General features: G+C 36.9%; 2 protein-coding genes and 1 long non-coding RNA gene across 5 annotated transcripts in view; 2 read left to right on the forward strand and 1 right to left on the reverse strand.

Moving 5' to 3' along the window:
• Positions 1 to 6,973, forward strand: part of LOC146367654 (laminin subunit alpha-3-like) — a 58,313-nt gene extending 51,340 nt beyond the window's left edge. For 2 of the 3 annotated variants that reach the window (XM_084912094.1, XM_084912095.1), the window contains 8 exons: positions 2,149 to 2,282; positions 2,416 to 2,593; positions 2,679 to 2,840; positions 2,929 to 3,094; positions 4,181 to 4,335; positions 4,595 to 4,688; positions 4,785 to 4,904; positions 5,726 to 6,973. In XM_084912094.1, the coding sequence (XP_084768220.1) occupies positions 2,149 to 2,282; positions 2,416 to 2,593; positions 2,679 to 2,840; positions 2,929 to 3,094; positions 4,181 to 4,335; positions 4,595 to 4,688; positions 4,785 to 4,904; positions 5,726 to 5,868 (1,152 nt within the window). In that variant the 3' untranslated portion in view covers positions 5,869 to 6,973. Of the gene's footprint in view, positions 1 to 168; positions 1,821 to 2,148; positions 2,283 to 2,415; positions 2,594 to 2,678; positions 2,841 to 2,928; positions 3,095 to 4,180; positions 4,336 to 4,594; positions 4,689 to 4,784; positions 4,905 to 5,725 lie in introns of those variants that run through there. The other variant, XM_084912096.1, reaches the window with a different exon arrangement.
• On the reverse strand, positions 1,909 to 5,799 carry LOC146367655 (uncharacterized). The gene is made up of 2 exons (XR_014797571.1): positions 5,707 to 5,799; positions 1,909 to 2,534 (listed from the first exon to the last, which is right to left on the reverse strand). It is a non-coding gene; the product is annotated as an uncharacterized LOC146367655 (long non-coding RNA).
• A 2,284-nt stretch (positions 6,974 to 9,257) lies between the features above and the next one.
• LOC146367656 (tetratricopeptide repeat protein 39C-like) lies at positions 9,258 to 22,355 on the forward strand. The gene is made up of 14 exons (XM_084912097.1): positions 9,258 to 9,638; positions 12,354 to 12,402; positions 13,640 to 13,768; positions 13,921 to 14,035; positions 14,532 to 14,931; positions 15,407 to 15,575; positions 15,692 to 15,785; positions 15,876 to 15,983; positions 16,068 to 16,177; positions 16,267 to 16,390; positions 16,470 to 16,567; positions 16,747 to 16,851; positions 16,958 to 16,996; positions 21,622 to 22,355. Exons 1-14 carry the CDS (start codon positions 9,496 to 9,498, stop codon positions 21,709 to 21,711), a joined length of 1,773 nt encoding a protein of 590 aa, XP_084768223.1. The 5' UTR covers positions 9,258 to 9,495; the 3' UTR covers positions 21,712 to 22,355.
• Positions 22,356 to 22,564: the final 209 nt, after the last annotated feature.

Below are 22,564 nucleotides of genomic sequence, written 5' to 3' on the forward strand. Positions count from 1 at the left end.
ACAAAGCCATATAATGTGATAGCAAAAATGTGACTTTATTAACATGTGAAGCTTGATTTCTCTTCTTGGATGTAGGTTACACCAAGTTTAATATTCTTTAGAAAATTGCTTTAATTGTCTTCACCTTGTTGACAATGTTCACGTTATATTTTGCTGCCTCATTTCCAGAGATAAAGAAGAAGGAGTCCTAAGACCTGCTGATGCTGTCAAGAATCTAATACTGATTGAAAAACTGCCTTTGCAAACCACAGTGTTATGTAGCTTATGCACCAGCCCGTTCATCTCCAGTGTACTTCAATAAAAAAAAAACTTGCATGAAATGAATGGCATGAATGTTTCAAGTAACCATAATAATTACAAAATGTATTGTATTTCAAAGTTCCTACTCTATTTAATTTAAGTATCTACAAATCTGTTAATAACAACCTTGAAATTGTTTCATGTCTCTTCTCTTTCTTCCATGTAACACTCTAATAATCATTCACAAGCATGTTCCCACTAACTCACTGATGCACAGTTATGACTCGTTATTGAAAATGATGAATATTGCACCCTCGCTTATATGATGAAGTGCTGCTCATAGTGCTTTAGCAGCTGCTTTCACCATTAACACTGATAATATCCAATAAAAACAACGGATTCATCAGCATTTTCTTGCAAATTCTCCTGTTTAGCTGTTAAAAGTTCACGTATTTATTTATGGTATTTGACACAAGGCCAAATGATATATTTCAAATGCTGTTTAAAACACACACCAAACATGAACCCTGGCTGATGTGGACCACCTTAGCCCTGTAACATTTTGTGTGTTGATGTACAGACATGCTGGTCTACACTGTATAAACTAAATGAGTACAGAAGCATATCCTGGGTTTAGATGAGAGTGCCTCGCCACGCCATATGTAGAGCTCACTCGTTAGGTACCATTAACATTCAAATCTTTCTTCAAAATCACGAAACTCACACTACTTCTTGTGATCACAGCTGCCCTCGTATGCTCATCCTCACTATAAAAATTAGCCTTTTTTTTTGGTTTGGAGCAAGTCATTCTCTGAAAACCTTCAACCCACAATTATTTTATTGAATAATGAATTCTCATCTGCTGAATGGGTTTAAATTCAGGATAATAATCAATTGACACTACACCCTACACTTCATTTAAAATAAGCAAAAAAAAAAAAAAGAGAGAGAAATAACAAAAGGTCAAAATGGTGAAGATGCTGTGTTGTGAAAAAAGGTCATGGTCCACTCGGTTTTCATATTCAATAATTATCCTACTGTTTTCAATATGTAAGCTGGCCCTCATCCATTTTTACATTTTTATCATATCACAACCTCCTCAGCCACAACAGTGTTGTTTTCTTGAATATATGCCAGACTGAAATCACTCAAAACACTGGCAAGCTCCTACTTTTATTCTTTCTTTTTTTTTACGCTGATGCTGAAAGTTTAATAAGCACAAATCACACACACGTGTGTAAACAGAAAGATGGTGGGAGTTATGCTACTCCCAAGAGAATGTGGTTATTAAAACTCCAAATATATCCACCATACTCGCTGCTGTACTTACAGTTATGACCCACCGTCTGGCATTAACAGCTACGTGTATGAATCGAGTTTTCTGAACTGTTTCTCAATGTGTTGAGTTTACGTTCTGCATCACAACAGAAGCCAAACATGTATAAGGAATAATGGATAAAAGATTCTTGACCAAACCATTTTTAATCTTTGATTAAAAGCAGATAATGTTGGCAGATTAAACGTTTTAGAAGGACACACGTGTAATCTTGGAGATTTTTGAATATTTTCTGGCATTTTATTGATCAATAATTGGCTGTAATTAAAGAAAATCAGGAAATCAATTAATAAATAAAGTAATGGTCATCTTCATTCACTAAATTTCACACCTGTGGGTGGGGGAGGACTTTTTTTTTTCACTTTCTGAAGATGCAATAAAGAATATATGCAGTATTTTCATGTACAATATGACAGTTATTTATTTATTTATTTATTTATTTATTTTTTAACCACATCTTGTACCATTGCTGACACAGTGGAAGCAAAAATCCTGAGACTTAACAAAGGAGTTTTGAGCTGTTAAAAGGAAAACTGTTGCTAAGGGTTTCTGTTGTGTTTGTGTTGTTTTAGGATGATGTGAAACCTGTGAGCAATGAGAGTGTGTCAGCATGTGCGTTACCAGCCATGGATCAACATGCTTATCGCCTTGGAGGGACTGTTAGCAGACTGAGCTACAGCCTTCCTCTACAGGTCCTGCAACCCAGGTAAGTAAACAGTCTGATACACAATCATGCATATGTATAAATCCTTACGTGTAAGATTAATAAATGTAAAGTGTACTTGTTTGAGTTTACCAATTCAAAAGCAGTATTTCTTTCTTTTTTTGGTTCTCCACAGACCACATTTCTCTCTGGAAGTCAGGACTCGATCGCATGAAGGCATGCTGTTCTTTGCTGCAACCAGAGGAGGGCAATCTCATCTTGCTTTATACATGTCGAAGGGCAGGATCAGGCTTTCTGTGGGCAAACAGAAGATCTTCAACCGAGAAAAGTACAATGATGGAAAGTGGCACACGGTCAGTTCATTGCATTTATATCAACAAAAAACCCTCTAATTGCTTTAAAAAAAAAAAAAAAAAGTTAAACACTTTATGTTTACAGGTAATGTTCAGTTTGGAAAAGAAGAAATTCCGGCTGGTTGTAGACGGAATAAGAGCTCAGGATGGGCAGCTGACTAATGCAGAGCTGTCATCCATGAAGCAGCAATTCCTGTCCCCTGTCTACTTGGGCAGTACCCCACATTCCCTTCACAAAGAGTTAAAGGTTTAAAACAATAACAATGCAAATTTCGCACAACTAATTCAATTTAGTGTCTATTTATTTTATAAATTTGTTATGCTTTCACTTTCAGTCGAAGGGCCTTCCGAAGCACAGTGTGTCTGGCTGCGTACGCAATTTTAAGATGAATGGAGCGCAAATGTCAAATCCAACCGCGAATCATGGTTCTGGCCCCTGCTTTGAGGGACAGACACAAAGAGGCGCTTACTTCTCAGGGAATGGAGCACACGTCGTTGTCAGTGAGTAAATCTTTCTTCACAGCAGTCTGACAGCTAATCTTTTAAAGTTCATTTGATTGAGGGACATCATCACAATTTTCTTTTTCATTTTGTAATATCAGATGACTAAATAATAACAATAACAAAATAAACCAGAAAAAGCAATTTCCTAGCAAAAATGCAGTATGAATGCTGAAAATGTGAAGATTGCGTCTGAATTGCTTAAATATATTTGAAGTATCAGAAGCTCAACTTGCTGAATGAGCTTAATTGCGTAAGATTACCAAAACATCATCTGGCTTATGTGTAAACTGAAAAATGTGCTAAAAAAAAACCAACTAAAAAAAGTATAAAGTATAAACTTAAATTTAGAAAAAAAAAAGAACCACAACTTGAAGCACAAGCTCATCAAAATCTCCCCTCCTAAAACTCTTTACAAGTACACACACACACAGACAGACGGGAGTGAAACAGTGGGTGTGAGAGTGTGTGCCTTTCTGTTTCTATGCCAATCAAACAGTCTGAATCTGCTGAACTTGAATCCACCAATCAGGAGCAGCTTGAGTCTGTTTCTGTCTTACCACCAACACACAGAGGAAATTGCTGCTGAGATACCCAGAAACAAACAGGAGCAATATGAAAGTTGTAGATCTGACAAACATTTGACTCTGTGAGTATAAGAAGCAGGGCGTGCATTTTTTGTGTCTGTACCAGTAAAATTGACCGAGAAATGGCAGTTCAAAAAGTGCGTCCATTAGCTTTTTGAAACTCTCTGAAAATGTTGTAAAACTTAAATTGTTACTGTTTGAAAATGGTAAAATACATATATATATATATATATATATATATATATATATATATATATATATATAAAAATTAGTAAAACCTGAAGAGTCTAAGGTGGGATATGTTTAATTTTTGAATTTTTTCTATAGTTCAAAGTATGCTAAACTAGTTTAGTTTCAAAATAGGGTGGGTTTGAAGGGGATTTGAAGATTTCTCCATTCATTTGAAATCACAGAAAAACCAAAAAACGTGCAGAAGTATAGTGTAAATGCTTAAACAGCATTCACACTAATAAATCGTTTTGTATTTTCTGCATTTCAGATGATTCCTTTGTTGTGGGCTCCAGCTTTGAGCTGCTGTTTAACATTCGTCCACGGAGTCTGACGGGACTCCTACTTCATGTAGGTGTGTACAGCAAGACTCCAAATGGACTGCCGATGGGTCACTATCTCATTATCTATATGCTCGGAGGAGAGGTGAGACCACATATCTGTTTGTCATTTCCATATTAATTTTTTTTTCAAGCTCAAAGGAACTTATTAGTAGAACAAGGTCTCTTGGTTCTGATATCTTCTGATCTTCTTTATCAAACTGATGTTTTTCTTCCTGTGTAATAAATATGAACCAAGTTTGCCATTTCTGTTCAGCACGCAGAAACAGACACTAAAGTCATATTAGACCTAAATTTGCAAGTGTGATTCAAAGCACTGGGTTTGGACATGTTCCTGTTTGTAGGTGGTTGCACGAGTAAACAATGGAAATGGAGAATTCATGGTGTCAGTGAAGCCAAAAGCTTCTTTATGTGATGGAGTATTCCATAAAGTTTCAGGTAAAACACCATTAAAATGACTCAAACTGTCTTTAAGACCTGATAGACTTGACATGCATTGTACAAAATATATCTATTTATTATTTTTATGTTTAGTAATCAAGAGGAAGAATGTTGTGCAATTGTATGTGGACACACTGGACAACTACAAGATTGGACCACCATTTTCCAATGTACCTTTGACCAAAGACCCACTGTATGTGGGTGGCATTCCTGGTAAGTGTAAATCATCTAATTTGAGTGACTGAGTATTTTTTTTTTTTGGTTTTGTTTGAGTCAAACTTGAGCACATATTTAATTAAACTATATTTTTGCACTCACAAGCAGCTTCATTAGGTACAATTTGTTAGTTCTGGGTTAGACCCTCTTTTGCCTTCAGAACTGCCTAAATTCTTTGTGGCACAAATTCAAAAATTTACTGAAAATATTCCTAAAAAACTTTGACCCATACTGCCATGACAGCACTGAATGTAAACAGTAGTAAAACTGTAAACTTTTAATTTGTTCTGCCACTGTTGTGTATTTTTAACTCACTAAATAAACCAGATGCAGGGCATAGATCAAGCTCTATCCATAAATGTGTTTTTAAAGCACATAAAAATAAGTATTTTGCTGTAGTATTTTGCTATTTTGCTGCTAGTGATATCTGAATGGCTCTACCTTGCTAAGAACCAAAACAAGTCCTGTTTTTCCTGGCTTTTTCTGGAACTTCCGACATCCAATTTCTGAGATATCTGTAACATCGCAGGTGCTCTTGACCATGTCTACATGTCTAAATGCAATTGAGTTGCTGCCAGCTGATTGGCAGATAGATGGAAGATGTATTTTTGATATGGTAGATATACAAAAAAAGTCATATTGGAGATACAATACACACCAAGAGATTTGTCAAGACAAATCAAGAGATTTATTGTCTATCCCCTTAATAAAACTTACATCTTTCTATAAAAAACACTTTAGTTATAGTCTTAAGGTTAAAGCTTAAAATAAAATAGACTGAAACAATAAAATCACTCACCTGTCCCTTTCTGCCACAGCAATCTTAATGCAGCAGAGGCTTCCTGTCACATCCTCCTTTGTTGGATGCATCCAGGACATGGGGATCAACGGTGAACTGGTGTCCTTCGAAAGGCCGTCAAGCGTGTTTGGTCCAGTCAACCTCAAGGAGTGTCCAGGCTGAACATAAAGATCTCCTCAAACCATCAGTAAACAAACCCTGGGACCATGTCCACCACCAGCTATGTGCAATCTGTTACTATGACAGAGAATGTGTTAGCATGTAAGAGTGTGTGTGTAAGACAATTGTGTTTCAGCGTGAGTGTGTTGGGATGAATGTACGTGAAAAATAAATATATGAGCAGCGGCTTACAGGTTCATAATGTTTGCTGTTAAGTTAAACATGTCTATATTTATTTAGTGTAAAGTCGTGTATTGCCTCACCAATTACAAATGCATATTTTGACGGCTGCAATAAACTCTACTTTGTTGGTCTAGTCAGTCTCTACTGACTATCAAATGCTACTGAATATGCTTGTAAGTGGTCATTGCTGTGTTACAGTCAGCCCAGCACTTTCAGAAAACAAGTATTGCCTTTGGTGCTGCGAAAGAGATCAAGATTATTAACTGATGTACTTTTGGTTTGCTTGTTGGACTCAATAGCTTATACTAAGAAAAATGATGTTTACACCCATGATTCTCAATTCAGTGACATTTCAGGGGTTGCTAAGCTATTCTGTATTCATATCCACATGCCAGCATGCAGAATTCTGCATTTTAACTGGCTTAAGAGACATGGACTCTTTGCACATGTTTTCAAACCACATGTTTTTCGCCCCCAGTGTTGTATTACTGTTCTGATGTGATTTTCCATTTTGCATTCCCTTTGCATGAGAATATGGATGTATATCTTACAGTAGTTACACCAGATAACAGCATGTACTAAATTTTGTTTCTATCAGTTAAATAACCAATATACCTAGATGCCATTAGAATAAGTTTGGTCAGTCGTGTTTGGGACCATTGCAAAAGTAATAACAGAAAAAGTATGTTTAGGTACTTATATTCACAAAAAAGGTGTTTACTTTTCTAAATTGTGCATTTATGCCAGACTTTAAATAACATTATATCTCAATATGATGTAAAATTCATATTAAATTGGACACACTGTACATGCATTCCTGTCTTGTGGCAACTGATTTGTAAGCCATTATGTAACCTGTCTGATTAATATTCTTTATGAATACCTGTCAGTGCCATAAATAAATAATGGACTTTTGATCAAGAAACAGCTTGGGAACTGTTAACTTCCACTCATTATGGTTCATACTAAACAATTAATGTACAGTGCTGTGCAAACGTCTTGAGCCACCCCTCATTTCTTTATATTTTGTTTCCAAGCAGCCAGACTTTCTAGTAGTTTTTTAAATTAAGGGATGAACTGGTGTTGAGTCTACACATAATAGACAACTTAGAGAACTTAAGAAGAATTTAAGAGAACTTAAAAAATCAATTTTAAACTGCAAGTTTAAGCACTTTTGTATCAGTAGCCTGTTGCAAAACTCATTAGAATTATACAAACTCTGGTTTTGCCTTACTGTAGTTCCATGTATGTTTGTACATGTTTCAAAGTCCTATTTCCCATTTTTGTAGCAAAATGTAAAGACCAGAAGGTCCCGTCAAGACCTTTGCACAGTGCGGTGAGTCTATTTCTTTTGTAACTATAGCTCATTTCAGTGTTGGGAAGGTTACTTTTAAAATGTATTCCATTACAGAATACAGAATACATGCCCCAAAATGTATTCTGTAACGTATTCCGTTACGTTACTCAATGACAGTAACGTATTCTGAATACTTTGGAATACTTAATATATTATCATGCTTTTTACAACAACGTGAATGTACTATTGCTGTGTGATTTATTACTATTACTGAAGGTCCGCGACTCCGAACTGTAGTAAAGGGACCTCTGACTAATACGGCGGGGTCCCTGTCGGCTCGTAGCCGAAAAATAGCTTTACTTTGTTGTGTGGGTCAACTTTTCTTGCGAGAGACAGAGAGAGGCGTTGAAAGACTGCTGCAACGGAACTTATTGTTTTCGGAGGAAAACACGAACACAGTGTACAGTCGAGTCTTAATAGCTTACTTACAGCTGGGCTCGTCAGGCTCTCTTCTTGGCTACAGTGGTTATTATTATATTTACATGCTTCCAGCTCCCGTTTTTGCTCGATGACAACTCGTACCTTTCCACTCCCCTTTTTCTCCCTCCTCGCGCACACAGACCCATAACGTGTATGGCAGTCCATTCTCCCTGCAACACGGACTACACTGCCCATGATGCTACATTCTTTAGAGCTATGCTTGTAGCATTCTGCCTGTTAGCTTAGCACAACAACAACAACAACGAAAAGGCGCTCTCTCACCCAGGAAACACACAGTCGCAGAGAGAGAGAGCGTCGCCCTGTAACCATGGCAACCGTAACGCTGCCGCCTGGAACAACAGAACGTAGCTGTCAAACAAAACCCAAACAGTCCTGACCCGCGACAAAATGAAACAGGAAAGTACCGCAGTGTAATCCATTTATTTCAACAAAGTAACTGTATTCTGAATACCACCTTTTTAAACGGTAACTGTAACGGAATACAGTTACTCATATTTTGTATTTTAAATACGTAACGGCGGTACATGTATTCCGTTACTCCCCAACACTGGCTCATTTTAATATTAGTAAATTATATAGCATTTAGGAAACTTTGTTTCATATGTGATGTGTTAAAATATGAAACACAATAAAATGTGGCCTTTATAAAATTCACATAGTGTTAGAGTAACAGCTCACACTGAGGTCTTGTCCTCAGTATTGCTTTAGAGGAAATGAGACTTTTTGGGGGGGAAGATGTGGTAAAAGTAAGGAAGTTTTCCTGCAAGTATACTTTTAGAAAAGCATTAGGATAGCATAAGATTTGAAAATGTAAAAAAAAAAACTGTTAGGGATATATCTGTTAAACGTGTTAAATAAAATGCAAAGCTGAGAAAATATCCATTATTGCCATTGGTAACCACTGGTAATTAGTCAAAAACGTCAAAAACTGTATGGACTCCTCACCTCTGCGTTTTAGCTAAAGACCACGCCCACTCCTATGCTGCCTTCAGGGTCGTTCTTTTCCCTCAGAAATGACAAACAAATTGCGCAAAGTTACGGTTAGCGCAGAAGATACACCATTGCCTGAGAACATAACGGAAAGGAAACTCTAAAATTATAGTGTGGCTGCAAGTTAAAAATAAATACATAAACAATACATGCGATCTTCCTGATGGGCAAAAATGGAAAGGTCGTAGCATAAGAAACGCAGGAACAGATGTGTTGACAAATAATTTAACACAAACAAAACCCTTTCTGTTTGTGGCTTGTTTCACCGTTTTCACCTCTGTTTGCATTAATGTATTCAATAAGAGGAATAATCTGTTCCTTTTCTTCATCTAGTTCTGTTCTTCTGCTAAAAATCTTTTTTACGACAGCACATGAAGGCAGCACGTTTCCTGCGCTCACATACAAACCAGCGGTCAGGAGACAGAATACAGAGTACGGCCGCCCAGCTGGCGGGACACTGGTTAGCTTCACTCTGTGTTGTAACCGGCTAGTTATGTGAAATAGCGGATTGTTATACGAACGTAAATATGCTAGCATTTGCTCCAAACTGCGCCACCGGTTGAGACTTCTCTGAGTGTAAGTAAACTAACCAGCTATACCGCCCTACCTGCCTGTCTCCGGTCGCGTTCAGTTCCTCACCTCCGATATCGGGTGTCTTAATGGCGGACGGAAAGGAACCAGCCCCGGCGAGCGTGGAGGAGGAGACGGACAGTATAAACGACGCAGAGCTGGCGCTGAAGGGAATCAACATGCTGCTCAACAATGGATTCAAAGAGAGCGACGAGCTCTTCAGAACATACAGGTCTGTGTGTGACTTCTCTTCCTGTATGTAAAAACAAAACAGAGGCGTATGCTTGTGTTAAATGTTATGACAGGTGTAGCTAATGTTCCCAAACTTGTGATTGACCAATACAATTACAACTGAAGGCATCAAAGCGTGTGGTCTAAGCTTTGAAAAAACAAAAACAGGGGAAAAAAGCCCACCACCCGTGTCACGCTTGTCTGGTGGAGAACCATTTGATCTGCTCACAAGCAGAATTAGTGTTGTTTAAATACCCTGAGCAAATATCCACAACCACAATATGTGACACGTGTGCACATCATTATATTTGGTGACTGTCTTCATAAATGTCTAAAAAAACAACGAAGTTCTTGCTTAACAGGTTGCCATTCCTGTTATACCGCTGCTTGGCTTTGAGGTACTTTGTACGCCTTCTTGTGAAATATGTCAACATGGCCCAGCTAGTTCCTCACATCTACAGTTGAGTGACATATTAAAGGAAAACAATAACAACAATGTGTCCAGATAAGGTAACCAGGTTTCTGAGATGGTCTCTCGTTTGCTGATCCAGAAAGCATACATGAAGAGGCATACAAGCATACATGAAGACGCATACAAGCATACATGAAGACTGTCATTAGGTGAGAGTGCAATATTAAAAGATCCATAGCATCACCTGTAGAGGTCTAGGTTTATATATTTTTACACATACCAGTTATTGGATGGCTGCAGATGTCTTGCCTTGCTCTGGAAAGCAATGTCTTTGATGTCATTTAGGATCGAAATGCAAGCATTAAACTGGTAAATTATTCTCTTAGTCCAGTAGCACCCATCTCAGCCAAATAATCAGTAGGCATGCGAGAAAACTGCTGCATAACCTTTCTTTTTGCATTTTGCATTCATTAAAAGAGGTCACAAGTTATAAATGTTGGGAATCCCTGCTCCTGAACCGCACACGTCCTTGCAGGACTATACAGTATACACATGCTTCAGCCTTTGCTTTCAACTTGAATGCTTATGTCATGAAAGGGCAGCTCCTATGGTTCCTGACCCCTGGGGAAAGCGTAAATGTCACCTCGCCCGCTAATTGCATTAAGCTCTAGGTGTCATCCTGTTTTGACTGGATCAGCAAAACGATGGAGGGAAGTGAAAAACACAAACACAGCTGTCTGAGAATGAGCTTTTACTGGCAGTATGTACGAGTTTCTGTTAAAGCTCCCCTGGTACTATTACGTTTGTATAGTATGTTGCACTTATGTGTGGAGGTGGTTCCATTATAAATGAAATCCCCATCACAATTACACAGGGATACCTGTACCAAGTCAATTTTCCACAATTATTTGAAACATTTTGCCGTAATTTGACTGACACGTGGTGCCTCTTGTCTTCAAAGTGAAATATAAGGCTGCTGAAATTCAGTTATTGCACCAAAATGACCACACAGCTACACAGCTACAGATGAAGAACCTAAAAAGGCCCTTTGATTTCTGTAAATGATGCAAGTTTTGAAAATAAAATAATATGTGAATTTTTAAGGACAAAGTGTTATAATATTGAATGTCGGTCTGTGTAGCTCTAAAAGATTATTATTAGTAGCAATAAAATGTGTCAATTGTGACAGGGTATATGTTTTGATTATAGGGTAGAAATTTCTGAATGTCTTAATTCATCAAAGAGAAAGTTAGTTGATAAGTTTTGCATTAGCTGGCTTGTGACAGTTGTAAAGCTGTGTTAATAGTGTGTAACAGTGTATTATGAGCACCTTTGTTGTGATTATTTTGATGCCCTAAGATAATTTCAGATGAAGGGCATCTTAAAGTGTGTTAGTTATGAGGGTGAGGCTAAAAATTGCCAATTGGGGGTAGAGGGTAATAGTCAAAGAAAAGAAAGTCTAATCTGAGTTTCTGCATATTTAAAGGCAACAGCATGCAGTCTGCCTTTTGTGGAAAAAATGGGTCATTCATAGATTGTTTTTTTTGAAGAGCTTAAGTGAATGGTAGTGAGTGGTAGTGCAACAGGATACACCATTGCAACAAGTCAGTTTGTGAAATCTCTTCCCTCCTAGCTACTCCACAATCAGCTATAAGTGGTATATATAAGCGGAAGCATTTAGGAACCAAAGCATTGCAGATGATGTGAAGTTACAGAGTGGGGTCGCTGAGTGCTCATAATGCATTAAAGTGGCCAACACTGCTGACTCAATAACTGCACAGCTCCAAACCTGCTCTGGCATTACCTTAAGCACAAAAACTGTGTGCTGGGAGCTTCATGGTTTGGGCTTCCATGGCTGACAGCTCCTGTAGGTATAATATGTAGCTGACCCAGTATTATTGTCCATACAGTGTATATGTTTACAGAAATAAAGATTAATATAGTGACGCTGGTCCTATCTAGTAAACTCAATTTGGTTCCTTGATGTAAAACAAAACAAAAAAAAAACTCCATTAAATATCTTTAATCTCAGAATTTCTCAGCTGTTTTTATCAAATGTGACTTTTTTATTTAGCACTTTAATGTTGGAAAATATCTTGGTTTTTTTTGTTTTACTTCTGAATATTCTCCTCCTTCCCATTAGTATTTTTCTAACCTACAGTAGTCCTAATAAATAATTGCATATTTTTCATTGTTTCTCCAGTGAACTTTACACTGTCAGTCTTTTCACATAATGTGATTTTCTCTAACTTCTCTTATATGTTTGGGGTTGTTTTCTTCTTTTTTTTTTTTACTTTCTTTCAGGAACCACAGTCCTTTGATGAGTTTCGGTGCAAGTTTTGTGAGTTTTCTGGTGAGTGGAAAAGCAACTCGCTGCTATTTTGGTTTGTGGCCAAACTTCTCGAAGATTTTTGTAAATGTTGCTTTGGGAGCTTTTGGTTTCATTGTGAGGCTTATGGAAGTTCCCTTGTGTTCCCTTTAAGTCCTTTTAAGCCAAGTCTTATGTTTTGCAAAGAAATTTCTAAATTATTTTTGATCAGCATTTTAGTCACATTTTCAAAACAGGCTCGTTATTTTAGTTTTATTTTTAATGCGTTTGGGAGTTATTCTTTCGCATCACTGCTCAGTGTGTATGACATAAATGTCATAGAGATGAAAGATGCAAACAGCGTATAATGTATGCATCATTTATAGCCTTATACTCTTTTTTTTTTTTGTTTAATGTCACCCATCGAGAATGTAGGGAACGGCTACAAATGGAGTTATTTAATTTAATGTGCTTTTTCTCTGCATGATGATTGCATGTGTTGAAGCTCCTATTCCCATCTATTAATATTATTGTAATATATTTTTTAACATGACATGAGGCTTATTTATCTTTGCAAAAAGGAGCTGATAGAAGAGCTACTATACACTTTAATATTTTCCACTTCCTGGTCAGCTGGTAACATCTGAAGTACAGTGATATTTTTTAACAAGTCATTAATGACTCCAGAGGACTTCTGTGAGATTGACCCTTGAAGGGCAAAGAGAATAAGGTTACACTTGCAGAGCACATCACCACGATGTCTACTCATCTTTTACTGGGAGAAATCAGAGAGCGAAAGCCCTTGCGAGTTGTCAGGCACCTCAGCATGTGAAAAATGAAATTCCCAACAAAAGCTTTGACAGTGGAAAAGGACAGCAGTGTTACTGCAGTCCAAGTAACACAGAGATCTTTGTTTCAGTCGAAGAAAAAAGTTGGCAGCTGGGTTGTAGTGCTAGAATAATTACAGAGTTTCTGGTGTATAATTGTACTTCATTAGTAGCCTGACCAATTAAAAATAATCATTTTTTTTTATGTGGCAAAATCCCAGAATTTGGCATTCAATTATCTCATGTTTTTTTTTTTTTTTTTTTAAAGGGATTTAGGTTAGCAATAGTGCATATCCTTTATCTTCTACCTGTTTTGTTCATTCATTGTATGTGTAATTTGTACAAAATCTGTCAATTTGGAACAATTAGATTTCGTTTTCTTGTTTCTTTTTCTGACTCCACTGTCGATTTTTCTTGAACCAATTGATTGCTTTTATCCGGTTTCCCTTTTGCAGAACGCCATGATGACTTTTGAAGAGGAAAAAATGCAAATGGCTTTTGAAGACCTCAAGGCTACAGAGAGACTGTGTGAGAGTGAAAACATGGGTGTCATTGAGACCATTAAAAGCAAGATCAAGCGCAATGTGAGTAAATACTTGATTAAACTGCCTGTATTGTACATCATTATATAGAGAGCGCATTTCATGTTGGGGCTGTAACGCCCACATGTGCTTGTTAGCTCTCCTGCATACCTGTCTGTCATCAGCCTGTAAATGTGGGGTGTTTGTGTGGGCAGATGGACTCTCAGAGGTCAGGGGTGGCTGCAGTGGACCGACTCCAGAGGCAGATCATCATTGCAGACTGCCAGGTTTACCTGGCGGTTCTATCTTTTATCAAACAAGAGCTGTCATGTAAGGGAACCTTTGGTATTTGTTGGTTGACAGTGATGCACTCCACACGTATCACGTAGGTGGGTGACAAATTAAAGGAAAAAAATGAAACCTGTCTTTTATGCCTTGGGAAGCTTTTTGCTGGTATGGGTCCACTTGTCCCTTTAGAGGGAAGTGTCACTTGAAATCAGTACAAAGCTGTTATGGAATACTTTTATTGTGATGGAGGTGGTCTCTCCCAGGTAGCCCCTGTTGCAGGGATACAAGGAGTCACTAGATCTCAATAGCTATGAGAGGTTTTGGGCCAGCACTCTTCAGCACCATCATTGAAACACCACATGACAGAAGAATCTTTTAGAAGAGTGGTTTTCAAGTGCTCTAGCCTTCCTGACATTGGCCTCTGATGGCTATGATAGCTTTTCCTTTAATTTGTCATCCACCTTTTATTTGATGTGTTAAATACAAAGAGATTATAATAAAGGACTTTTCTCTAATCTGAGCTTCAATCCTCTGACAGCATATATCAAAGGAGGCTGGATCCTCCGTAAAGCTTGGAAGATGTACAACAAATGTTACAACGACATCACACATCTACAAGAAGGCAGCAGGAGGAGGGGCTCTGAACAGCAAGCGACGCCGTCTTCATCGTCCGGCTCTGCTCTGTCCCACCAGAGTCGCTCTCCCTCACCTGGGTCAAGTCCATCACAGAGGCTAGATGGCATCAGTCCCGAGGCTCTGGATCGGCTGAAAGGTTCAGTCAGTTTTGGTTATGGTCTTTTCCACCTATGTATATCGATGGTGCCACCGCACCTACTGAAGATCGTCAATCTGCTGGGCTTTCCCGGAGACCGCCATCAGGGCCTGTCAGCACTCACTTACGCCAGTGAAAGTAAGGACATGAAGGCCCCCTTAGCTACGTGAGTGAGTATGTTTGCGTATCTGTATCCTGTTTTGTAACTTAAACAGTTGTGTGCAGTGTAATAAAATAATGAAAGCATAATTTGTAGAGGAAAGAAGGAAACAAAAAAGAGATCCCAGTGTGAACAGCTGTAATAATTGACTGACTCAGGTCCCTGTAGCACAATTTTCCAAATCCTGCTTCATACTGAATCGTTTGAAATTGGTTTTTAGTCCTTGAGTGCCTTGGGAACCATGTTTGTAATCAAGCCTTTAATTAAAATCAAGTGTGTGGGAATTTGGTCATGTCTGCCAAGTTAACAAATCTGTAATATAACCACACTATGCAATATTACTGTAAAATGCTGTGAATCGTATTTCCTCAGTTTTGTAAAAAGCGCAACACATTGTGCTGTTTTTTGTGTGTGTGTCATTATCATAAATTAGAAATTTGCTATATTCCCTCTCATTACAGTCTCTGTGCTTTTCTTACAGCTTGGCTCTGTTGTGGTACCACACAGTAGTGCAGCCCTTCTTTGCTCTGGATGGCACAGACACACAGTCAGGCCTAATGGAAGCCAAATACATTCTTAAACAAAGAGAGGCTATTTATCCCAACTCCTCCCTCTTTATGTTTTTCAAAGGCAGAGTTCAACGCCTTGAGGTAAAGACATGTGAATACTAAACTTTGTTATCTTTTGCCATGTGAAGTAGTCTTCTAACTTGGAGAAGCTCAGTATTGTCTCTCTGTAACTCATACTACAAAGTTTCCTTCTGTAGTGTGAGATCAGTAGTGCCTTGACGTCCTTCAGTAGTGCCTTGGATCTGGCCTCTGACCAAAGGGAAATTCAGCACGTTTGTTTATATGAAATAGGTACTGCCTGGCTCTCATATTTCTCTCATATTTCAAATATGCCTCACTCGGTATTAGTATGCAACATCATTTCTGATCGATTTTTTTTAGGCTGGTGCAGCATGATCGAACTGAACTACAGAGAAGCCTACAGAGCGTTTGACAGATTGGCGACTGAATCTCGCTGGTCCCAGTGCTATTATGCCTATTTAACTGGAGGTAATTACAGCACCGTAATGCTTTCAGGGTATTTTGTAAGCTCGGTAGTGGATGCTAATCCATATTGTATGTTGTGTGGTGCAGTGTGCCAAGGAGCCACTGGTGATCTGGAAGGAGCCGTTGCTGTTTTCAAGGACGTTCAAAAACTTTTCAAACGCAAGAATAATCAGATAGAAATGTTTTCCATGAAAAGGGTGAGTGTGTAACTAGTTTGTTTCCTGTAGGAATATTATGGTGCTAAGAATGCCACTGATGTGAAGATGGACTTTTGTTTTTCAATCAGTCTGAGAAGCTAAAGAGCTCCAGTATATCCAAAGAACTCTGCATCCTATCAGTGATTGAGATTCTGTATCTGTGGAAAGCTCTTCCCAATTGCTCCAATGCCAAGCTGCAGACGATGGCCCAAGGTACTGCATTCCAAACTAATATCTCGCTTGCATTATGTGCACTAATGCAAAGTGTTTGTAATTTTGATTCGTCCTTTAGTGTTACAGGGGATTGACGACGCCTCGTGTGCAGGCCTGAAAAACCTCCTTCTTGGTGCCATAAGCAAATGTCTACATAATACCAAAGATGCCATTCAGGTACTCTTGTGTTAAATTAATTATGCAATTTGCATTTTTGGAAAATTGATGCACAGCATGAAGCACGGCCCTCGCCGGCTGCCTTAAAGGATTGTCAAAGTTTGTCCATGCACTTACACAACACAATAATCAATGTTTGTTTTGGTATCATGACTTTTTTTTTTTTTTTTTTGAAACAGTATTTCCAGCTGGCTGCAAGGGATGAGGGGGGGCGTCTGAGCAACTCTTATGTGCAGCCCTACTCTTGCTATGAACTGGCCTGTGTGCTGCTGAATTCCCCAGAGGCAAGTTTTTGTGTGTGTGTGTATGTGTGATAGTTAGACAGTCTCTCTTGGCCAAGGTCCTGGAGGAGTTACACTATCTAAATATTTATTTAATTTTTTTTTCTAGTCTGCGGGGAAGGGCCGAATGCTAATGCTTCAGGCCAAGGTACAGTAATACTCCTTATTTATTCTCTGCCCTGAAAGGAGGTAATATGTCCTGTTTTTCTGTCTATTTGTTAGCAGTCTAGCTTCCACTGTTTTTAAGATATCATTGTGGCGGGGTGTGGCCTGCGGTGCCGTGCAGGGAAGGCGGACGCACCTGCACGGCATCCGCAATCATGCCCCGCAGACTTAAATGTTGTACTGGGTCCTGTGGTTGGAGAGGTGGTGTTGATGTGAGTACGGCTGGCAGCGGGAGAGCTGCGGCCGTTGTGTGTAAATGGTGTGCCTCAATAAAAGATGTTGAAAAGCAGTAAAATGCCATCGGGTCTGCTGTGGTCGTTCACAATCATTTTTAAGTTTTGTGTGATGGCAGTTACCAACAGCTCAAGCTGATTTAATTTAGGTGAAAATCTGGTTAAGATCAAGGTCGCACCATATATGAAAATCAGTACAAAGTTTATATTAGCCATAACTTTTTATTGATCGTCTTCAAACTTCACAACAACATACTGGGCATTGGAGGACATGAGCACCCATGTAGGCTAAGCATTTCACCTTGATCGTCATTATTAGCGCCCAAGGTGAAAAGCTGGTCTTGCAAAACATTTTAAGAAACCATATCGAGTATAATATGTCATATGAAAGGTCATGAAGAGAGCTTGTGATGTCACAGTGATGCCGTAACAGGCTGACATCCTCATATTGTAATGAAAACAGGCTGATGTCAGCATGTTTTATTAATTTTAGTGTAGCCCGTGGTCTTTGGGGCGAGTCGCACTATGAGTGATCTTGTTACTACTGGAAGTAGTTGGTAACAAGTCCTGTCTTATTTGATTTATTAAAAGCAATTAGTAGTGTTTAGATTTTGTCTTATTTCTGCTGCGGGTCAAAGCTTTCTATATAAAACTGATCAGGATCTTTTCATTCTGACTCATCGCTCTAAATCAGATTAAGACACCCACTGTCTGATCAGGTGACAGGATGTCTATTGGAGTGCCAGTGCTGCTTGAACAGTGAGCTGAGTATACTGGCTTTGCATTGACCTAAAGTTTGCCAACACTGTAGCCAAGGCTCTGTATAAGGAATGGATTTAAAATGAAAACGACGGAATTTGAATGAAAACAACAGAATTTGGGAACAAACAATGGAATTTGAATGAAAACAACGGAATTTGAATGAAAACAACGGAATTAGAATGTATAGAACAGAGTTTGAATGAAAGCAACAGAATTCTAAAACAAACAATAGAATTGGAATAAAAGAGTAGAATTAGAATGAAAACAACAGCATTTGAATGAAAACAACGGAATTAAAATGAAAACAACGGAATTTGAATGAAAACAACGGAATTAGAATGTAGAGAACAGAGTTTGAATGAAAGCAACAGAATTCTAAAACAAACAATAGAATTGGAATAAAAGAGTAGAATTAGAATGAAAACAACAGCATTTGAATGAAAACAACAGCATTTGAATGAAAACAACAGCATTTGAATGAAAACAACAGCATTTGAACGAAAACAACGGAATTTGAATGAAAACAACGGAATTAAAATGAACAGACCAGAATTTGAATCAAAACAATGGAATTAAAATGAAAAGAAAAGAATTAGAATGAAAAAACGGAATTAGAATGAAAACAACGGAATTAGAATGAAATGAATAGAATTTGAATGAAAACAATGGAATTAGAATGAACAGACCAGAATTTGAATCAAAACAATGGAATTAAAATGAAAAGAAAAGAATTAGAATGAAAAAACGGAATTAGAATGAAAACAACGGAATTAGAATGAAATGAATAGAATTTGAATGAAAACAATGGAATTAGAATGAACAGACCAGAATTTGAATCAAAACAATGGAATTAAAATGAAAAGAAAAGAATTAGAATGAAAACAACGGAATTAGAATGAAATGAATAGAATTTGAATGAAAACAATGGAATTAGAATGAACAGACCAGAATTTGAATCAAAACAATGGAATTAAAATGAAAAGAAAAGAATTAGAATGAAAACAACGGAATTAGAATGAAATGAATAGAATTTGAATGAAAACAATGGAATTAGAATGAACAGACCAGAATTTGAATCAAAACAATGGAATTAAAATGAAAAGAAAAGAATTAGAATGAAAACAACGGAATTAGAATGAAAACAACGGAATTAGAATGAAAACAATGGAATTAGAATGAACAGACCAGAATTTGAATCAAAACAATGGAATTAAAATGAAAAGAAAAGAATTAGAATGAAAACAACGGAATTAGAATGAAAACAACGGAATTTGAATGAAAACAACGGAATTAGAATGTATAGAACAGAGTTTGAATGAAAGCAACAGAATTCTAAAACAAACAATAGAATTGGAATAAAAGAGTAGAATTAGAATGAAAACAACAGCATTTGAATGAAAACAACGGAATTAGAATGAAAACAACGGAATTAAAATGAAAACAACGGAATTAAAATGAAAACGACGGAATTTGAATGAAAATGACGGAATTTGAATGAAAACAACAGCATTTGAATGAAAACAACAGCATTTGAATGAAAACAACAGCATTTGAATGAAAACAACAGAATTTGAACGAAAACAACAGAATTAAAATGAAAACAACGGAATTAAAATGAAAACAACAGAATTTGAATGAAAACAATGGAAGTTTAAAACAAACAACAGAATTAGAATGAAAACAACGGAATTAAAATGAAAACGACGGAATTTGAACAAAAACAACAGAATTTGAAGAAAAACAACAGAATTTGAACAAAAACAACAGAATTAAAATGAAAACAACGGAATTAAAATGAAAACAACAGAATTTGAACGAAAACAACGGAATTTGAATGAAAACAACGGAATTAAAATGAACAGACCAGAATTTGAATCAAAACAATGGAATTAAAATGAAAAGAAAAGAATTAGAATGAAAACAACGGAATTTGAATGAAATGAATAGAATTTGAATGAAAACAATGGAATTAGAATGAACAGACCAGAATTTGAATCAAAACAATGGAATTAAAATGAAAAGAAAAGAATTAGAATGAAAACAACGGAATTAGAATGAAATGAATAGAATTTGAATCAAAACAATGGAATTAGAATGAAAAGAAAAGAATTAGAATGAAAACAACGGAATTAGAATGAAAACAACGGAATTAGAATGTATAGAACAGAGTTTGAATGAAAGCAACAGAATTCTAAAACAAACAATAGAATTGGAATAAAAGAGTAGAATTAGAATGAAAACAACAGCATTTGAATGAAAACAACGGAATTAAAATGAAAACGACGGAATTTGAATGAAAACGACGGAATTTGAATGAAAACAACAGAATTTGAATGAAAACAATGGAATTTGAATGAAAACAACGGAATTAGAATGAAAACAACAGCATTTGAATGAAAACAACGGAATTTCAATGAAATGAACGGAATTAGAATGAAATGAATAGAATTTGAATGAAAACAATGGAATTAGAATGAACAGACCAGAATTTGAATCAAAACAATGGAATTAAAATGAAAACAACAGAATTAGAATGAAAACAACGGAATTAAAATGAAAACGACGGAATTTGAATGAAAACGACGGAATTTGAATGAAAACAACAGAATTTGAATGAAAACAATGGAATTTGAATGAAAACAACGGAATTAGAATGAAAACAACAGCATTTGAATGAAAACAACGGAATTTCAATGAAATGAACGGAATTAGAATGAAATGAATAGAATTTGAATGAAAACAATGGAATTAGAATGAACAGACCAGAATTTGAATCAAAACAATGGAATTAAAATGAAAACAACAGAATTAGAATGAAAACAACGGAATTAAAATGAAAACGACGGAATTTGAATGAAAACAACAGAATTTGAGAACAAACAATGGAATTTGAATGAAAACGACGGAATTAGAATGAAAACAACAGCATTTGAATGAAAACAACGGAATTTCAATGAAATGAACGGAATTAGAATGAAATGAATAGAATTTGAATGAAAACAATGGAATTAGAATGAACAGACCAGAATTTGAATCAAAACAATGGAATTAAAATGAAAAGAAAAGAATTAGAATGAAAACAACGGAATTAGAATGAAAACAACGGAATTAGAATGAAATGAATAGAATTTGAATGAAAACAATGGAATTAGAATGAAAAGAAAAGAATTAGAATGAAAACAACGGAATTAGAATGAAAACAACGGAATTAAAATGAAAACAACAGAATTTGAATGAAAACAATGGAAGTTTAAAACAAACAACAGAATTAGAATGAAAACAACGGAATTAAATGGTCTGAATGCCTGATGCAGTCTCGCCCTGCAGAGCAGTGTTGTAAGTATCTTGCTTGCATTAGCATTAACTTTGTTAGTTGATTGGTAGCTGACACTGAATGAGCACAGATCTCACTCTATTAGCCGTAACAGCCATCTCTGCATGTCTGGGCAGACACACGGTGTCTGAGAGGAGCACAGGAGGAGCACTGGGCACTGGGCTCTCTGTTTTTCTTACCTGATTGCTCAGCATGTTCATTGATCTGTCTGTGTTGACTGCAGAGGTTGTTAGAGGGCAGAGCACGAACAAAATAAAATTCATTTTGTTTTCTGTGCAGGAGGACTACGCTGGCTATGACTTTGAGAACCGACTCCACGTTCGTATTCATTCAGCTTTCGCCTCTATGACGGCCTCCGCCCAGCCTTGAACTTTAATCTGAAATAAATGTCTTTGAAAAAGCCACAATAATGAGTATGGATATTTTCACTTTAAAATAATTTCTTTATACTTATAAGATTCTGAGCCAGTGCATCATTTAGAACACAAACATGAATATTTCACAAGAAAACAGGTACAAGAGGTGTTATCGATCTGTTACTGTACGGCACAATACACTGTTTGTTTTTGTCTTCAGGGTTTGTTTTAAAACTAGATGCCTGTTGAATTGAATGAAAACCCGTAAATTTGTTTTGTAAGAGCTTAGGCATTATTGCTTACATGGAGGAAATGTTTCTTCAGATTCTGTAAAGGCACATATCAAGTATTAAGCATCAAAGCAATTACAAGAAATGACTGAAAATGTCTTTAAGAAGCCAATATTTCCACTTCAGTGTTGGTTGTTGACTTTGACATTTGTAAAGCTAATCTATAGGCAGTGTATTAATCTTTTGTTTTTGTTTTTTTAAAAGCACAGCCCCTTTTTAAGCAGTCGTTTTTATCAGTGTAAATATGTCTCGCATAAAGGTTTTAATAAATGTGCCACTTTGAGCAGCTTAAATGCACAACGCTCCTTTCTGCTGCAAAGTTTTTCCTGTATATTTGTTATAATAAAAACAACATTGTAAAACTGAATATCTGTTTTCGTCGACTGTTTAAGTGTCATAGCTTAAAGGTGACAAATACATTTCTTCACCAACAGAATTTGTACTTCTTTAGTGATCAAAGTAATCACGAGGGGCATCAAGCCTTTCCTGTAGTGGCTTATGAGGCACAGACAGTGATGAGGAATCTTTTATCATTCCTCCTCAAACTGCTTCAGATGCCTTCAGATCATGGAAATT

The sequence above is a fragment of the Perissodus microlepis genome, chromosome 18 (genome assembly GCF_051167445.1).
Source record: "Perissodus microlepis isolate ML-2025 ecotype Zambia chromosome 18, ASM5116744v1, whole genome shotgun sequence".
Taxonomy (NCBI): domain Eukaryota; kingdom Metazoa; phylum Chordata; class Actinopteri; order Cichliformes; family Cichlidae; genus Perissodus; species Perissodus microlepis.

Bases quoted from the DNA above. Each gene is read 5' to 3' on its own strand.
- LOC146367656 (XM_084912097.1), top strand. From the start codon at position 9,496: ATGGCGGACGGAAAGGAACCAGCCCCGGCGAGCGTGGAGGAGGAGACG. The intron at 13,769-13,920 runs GTGAGTAAATAC...TTGTGTGGGCAG, and splicing joins AAAGCAAGATCAAGCGCAAT to ATGGACTCTCAGAGGTCAGG. The intron at 15,576-15,691 runs GTAAAGACATGT...TTCCTTCTGTAG, and splicing joins GCAGAGTTCAACGCCTTGAG to TGTGAGATCAGTAGTGCCTT.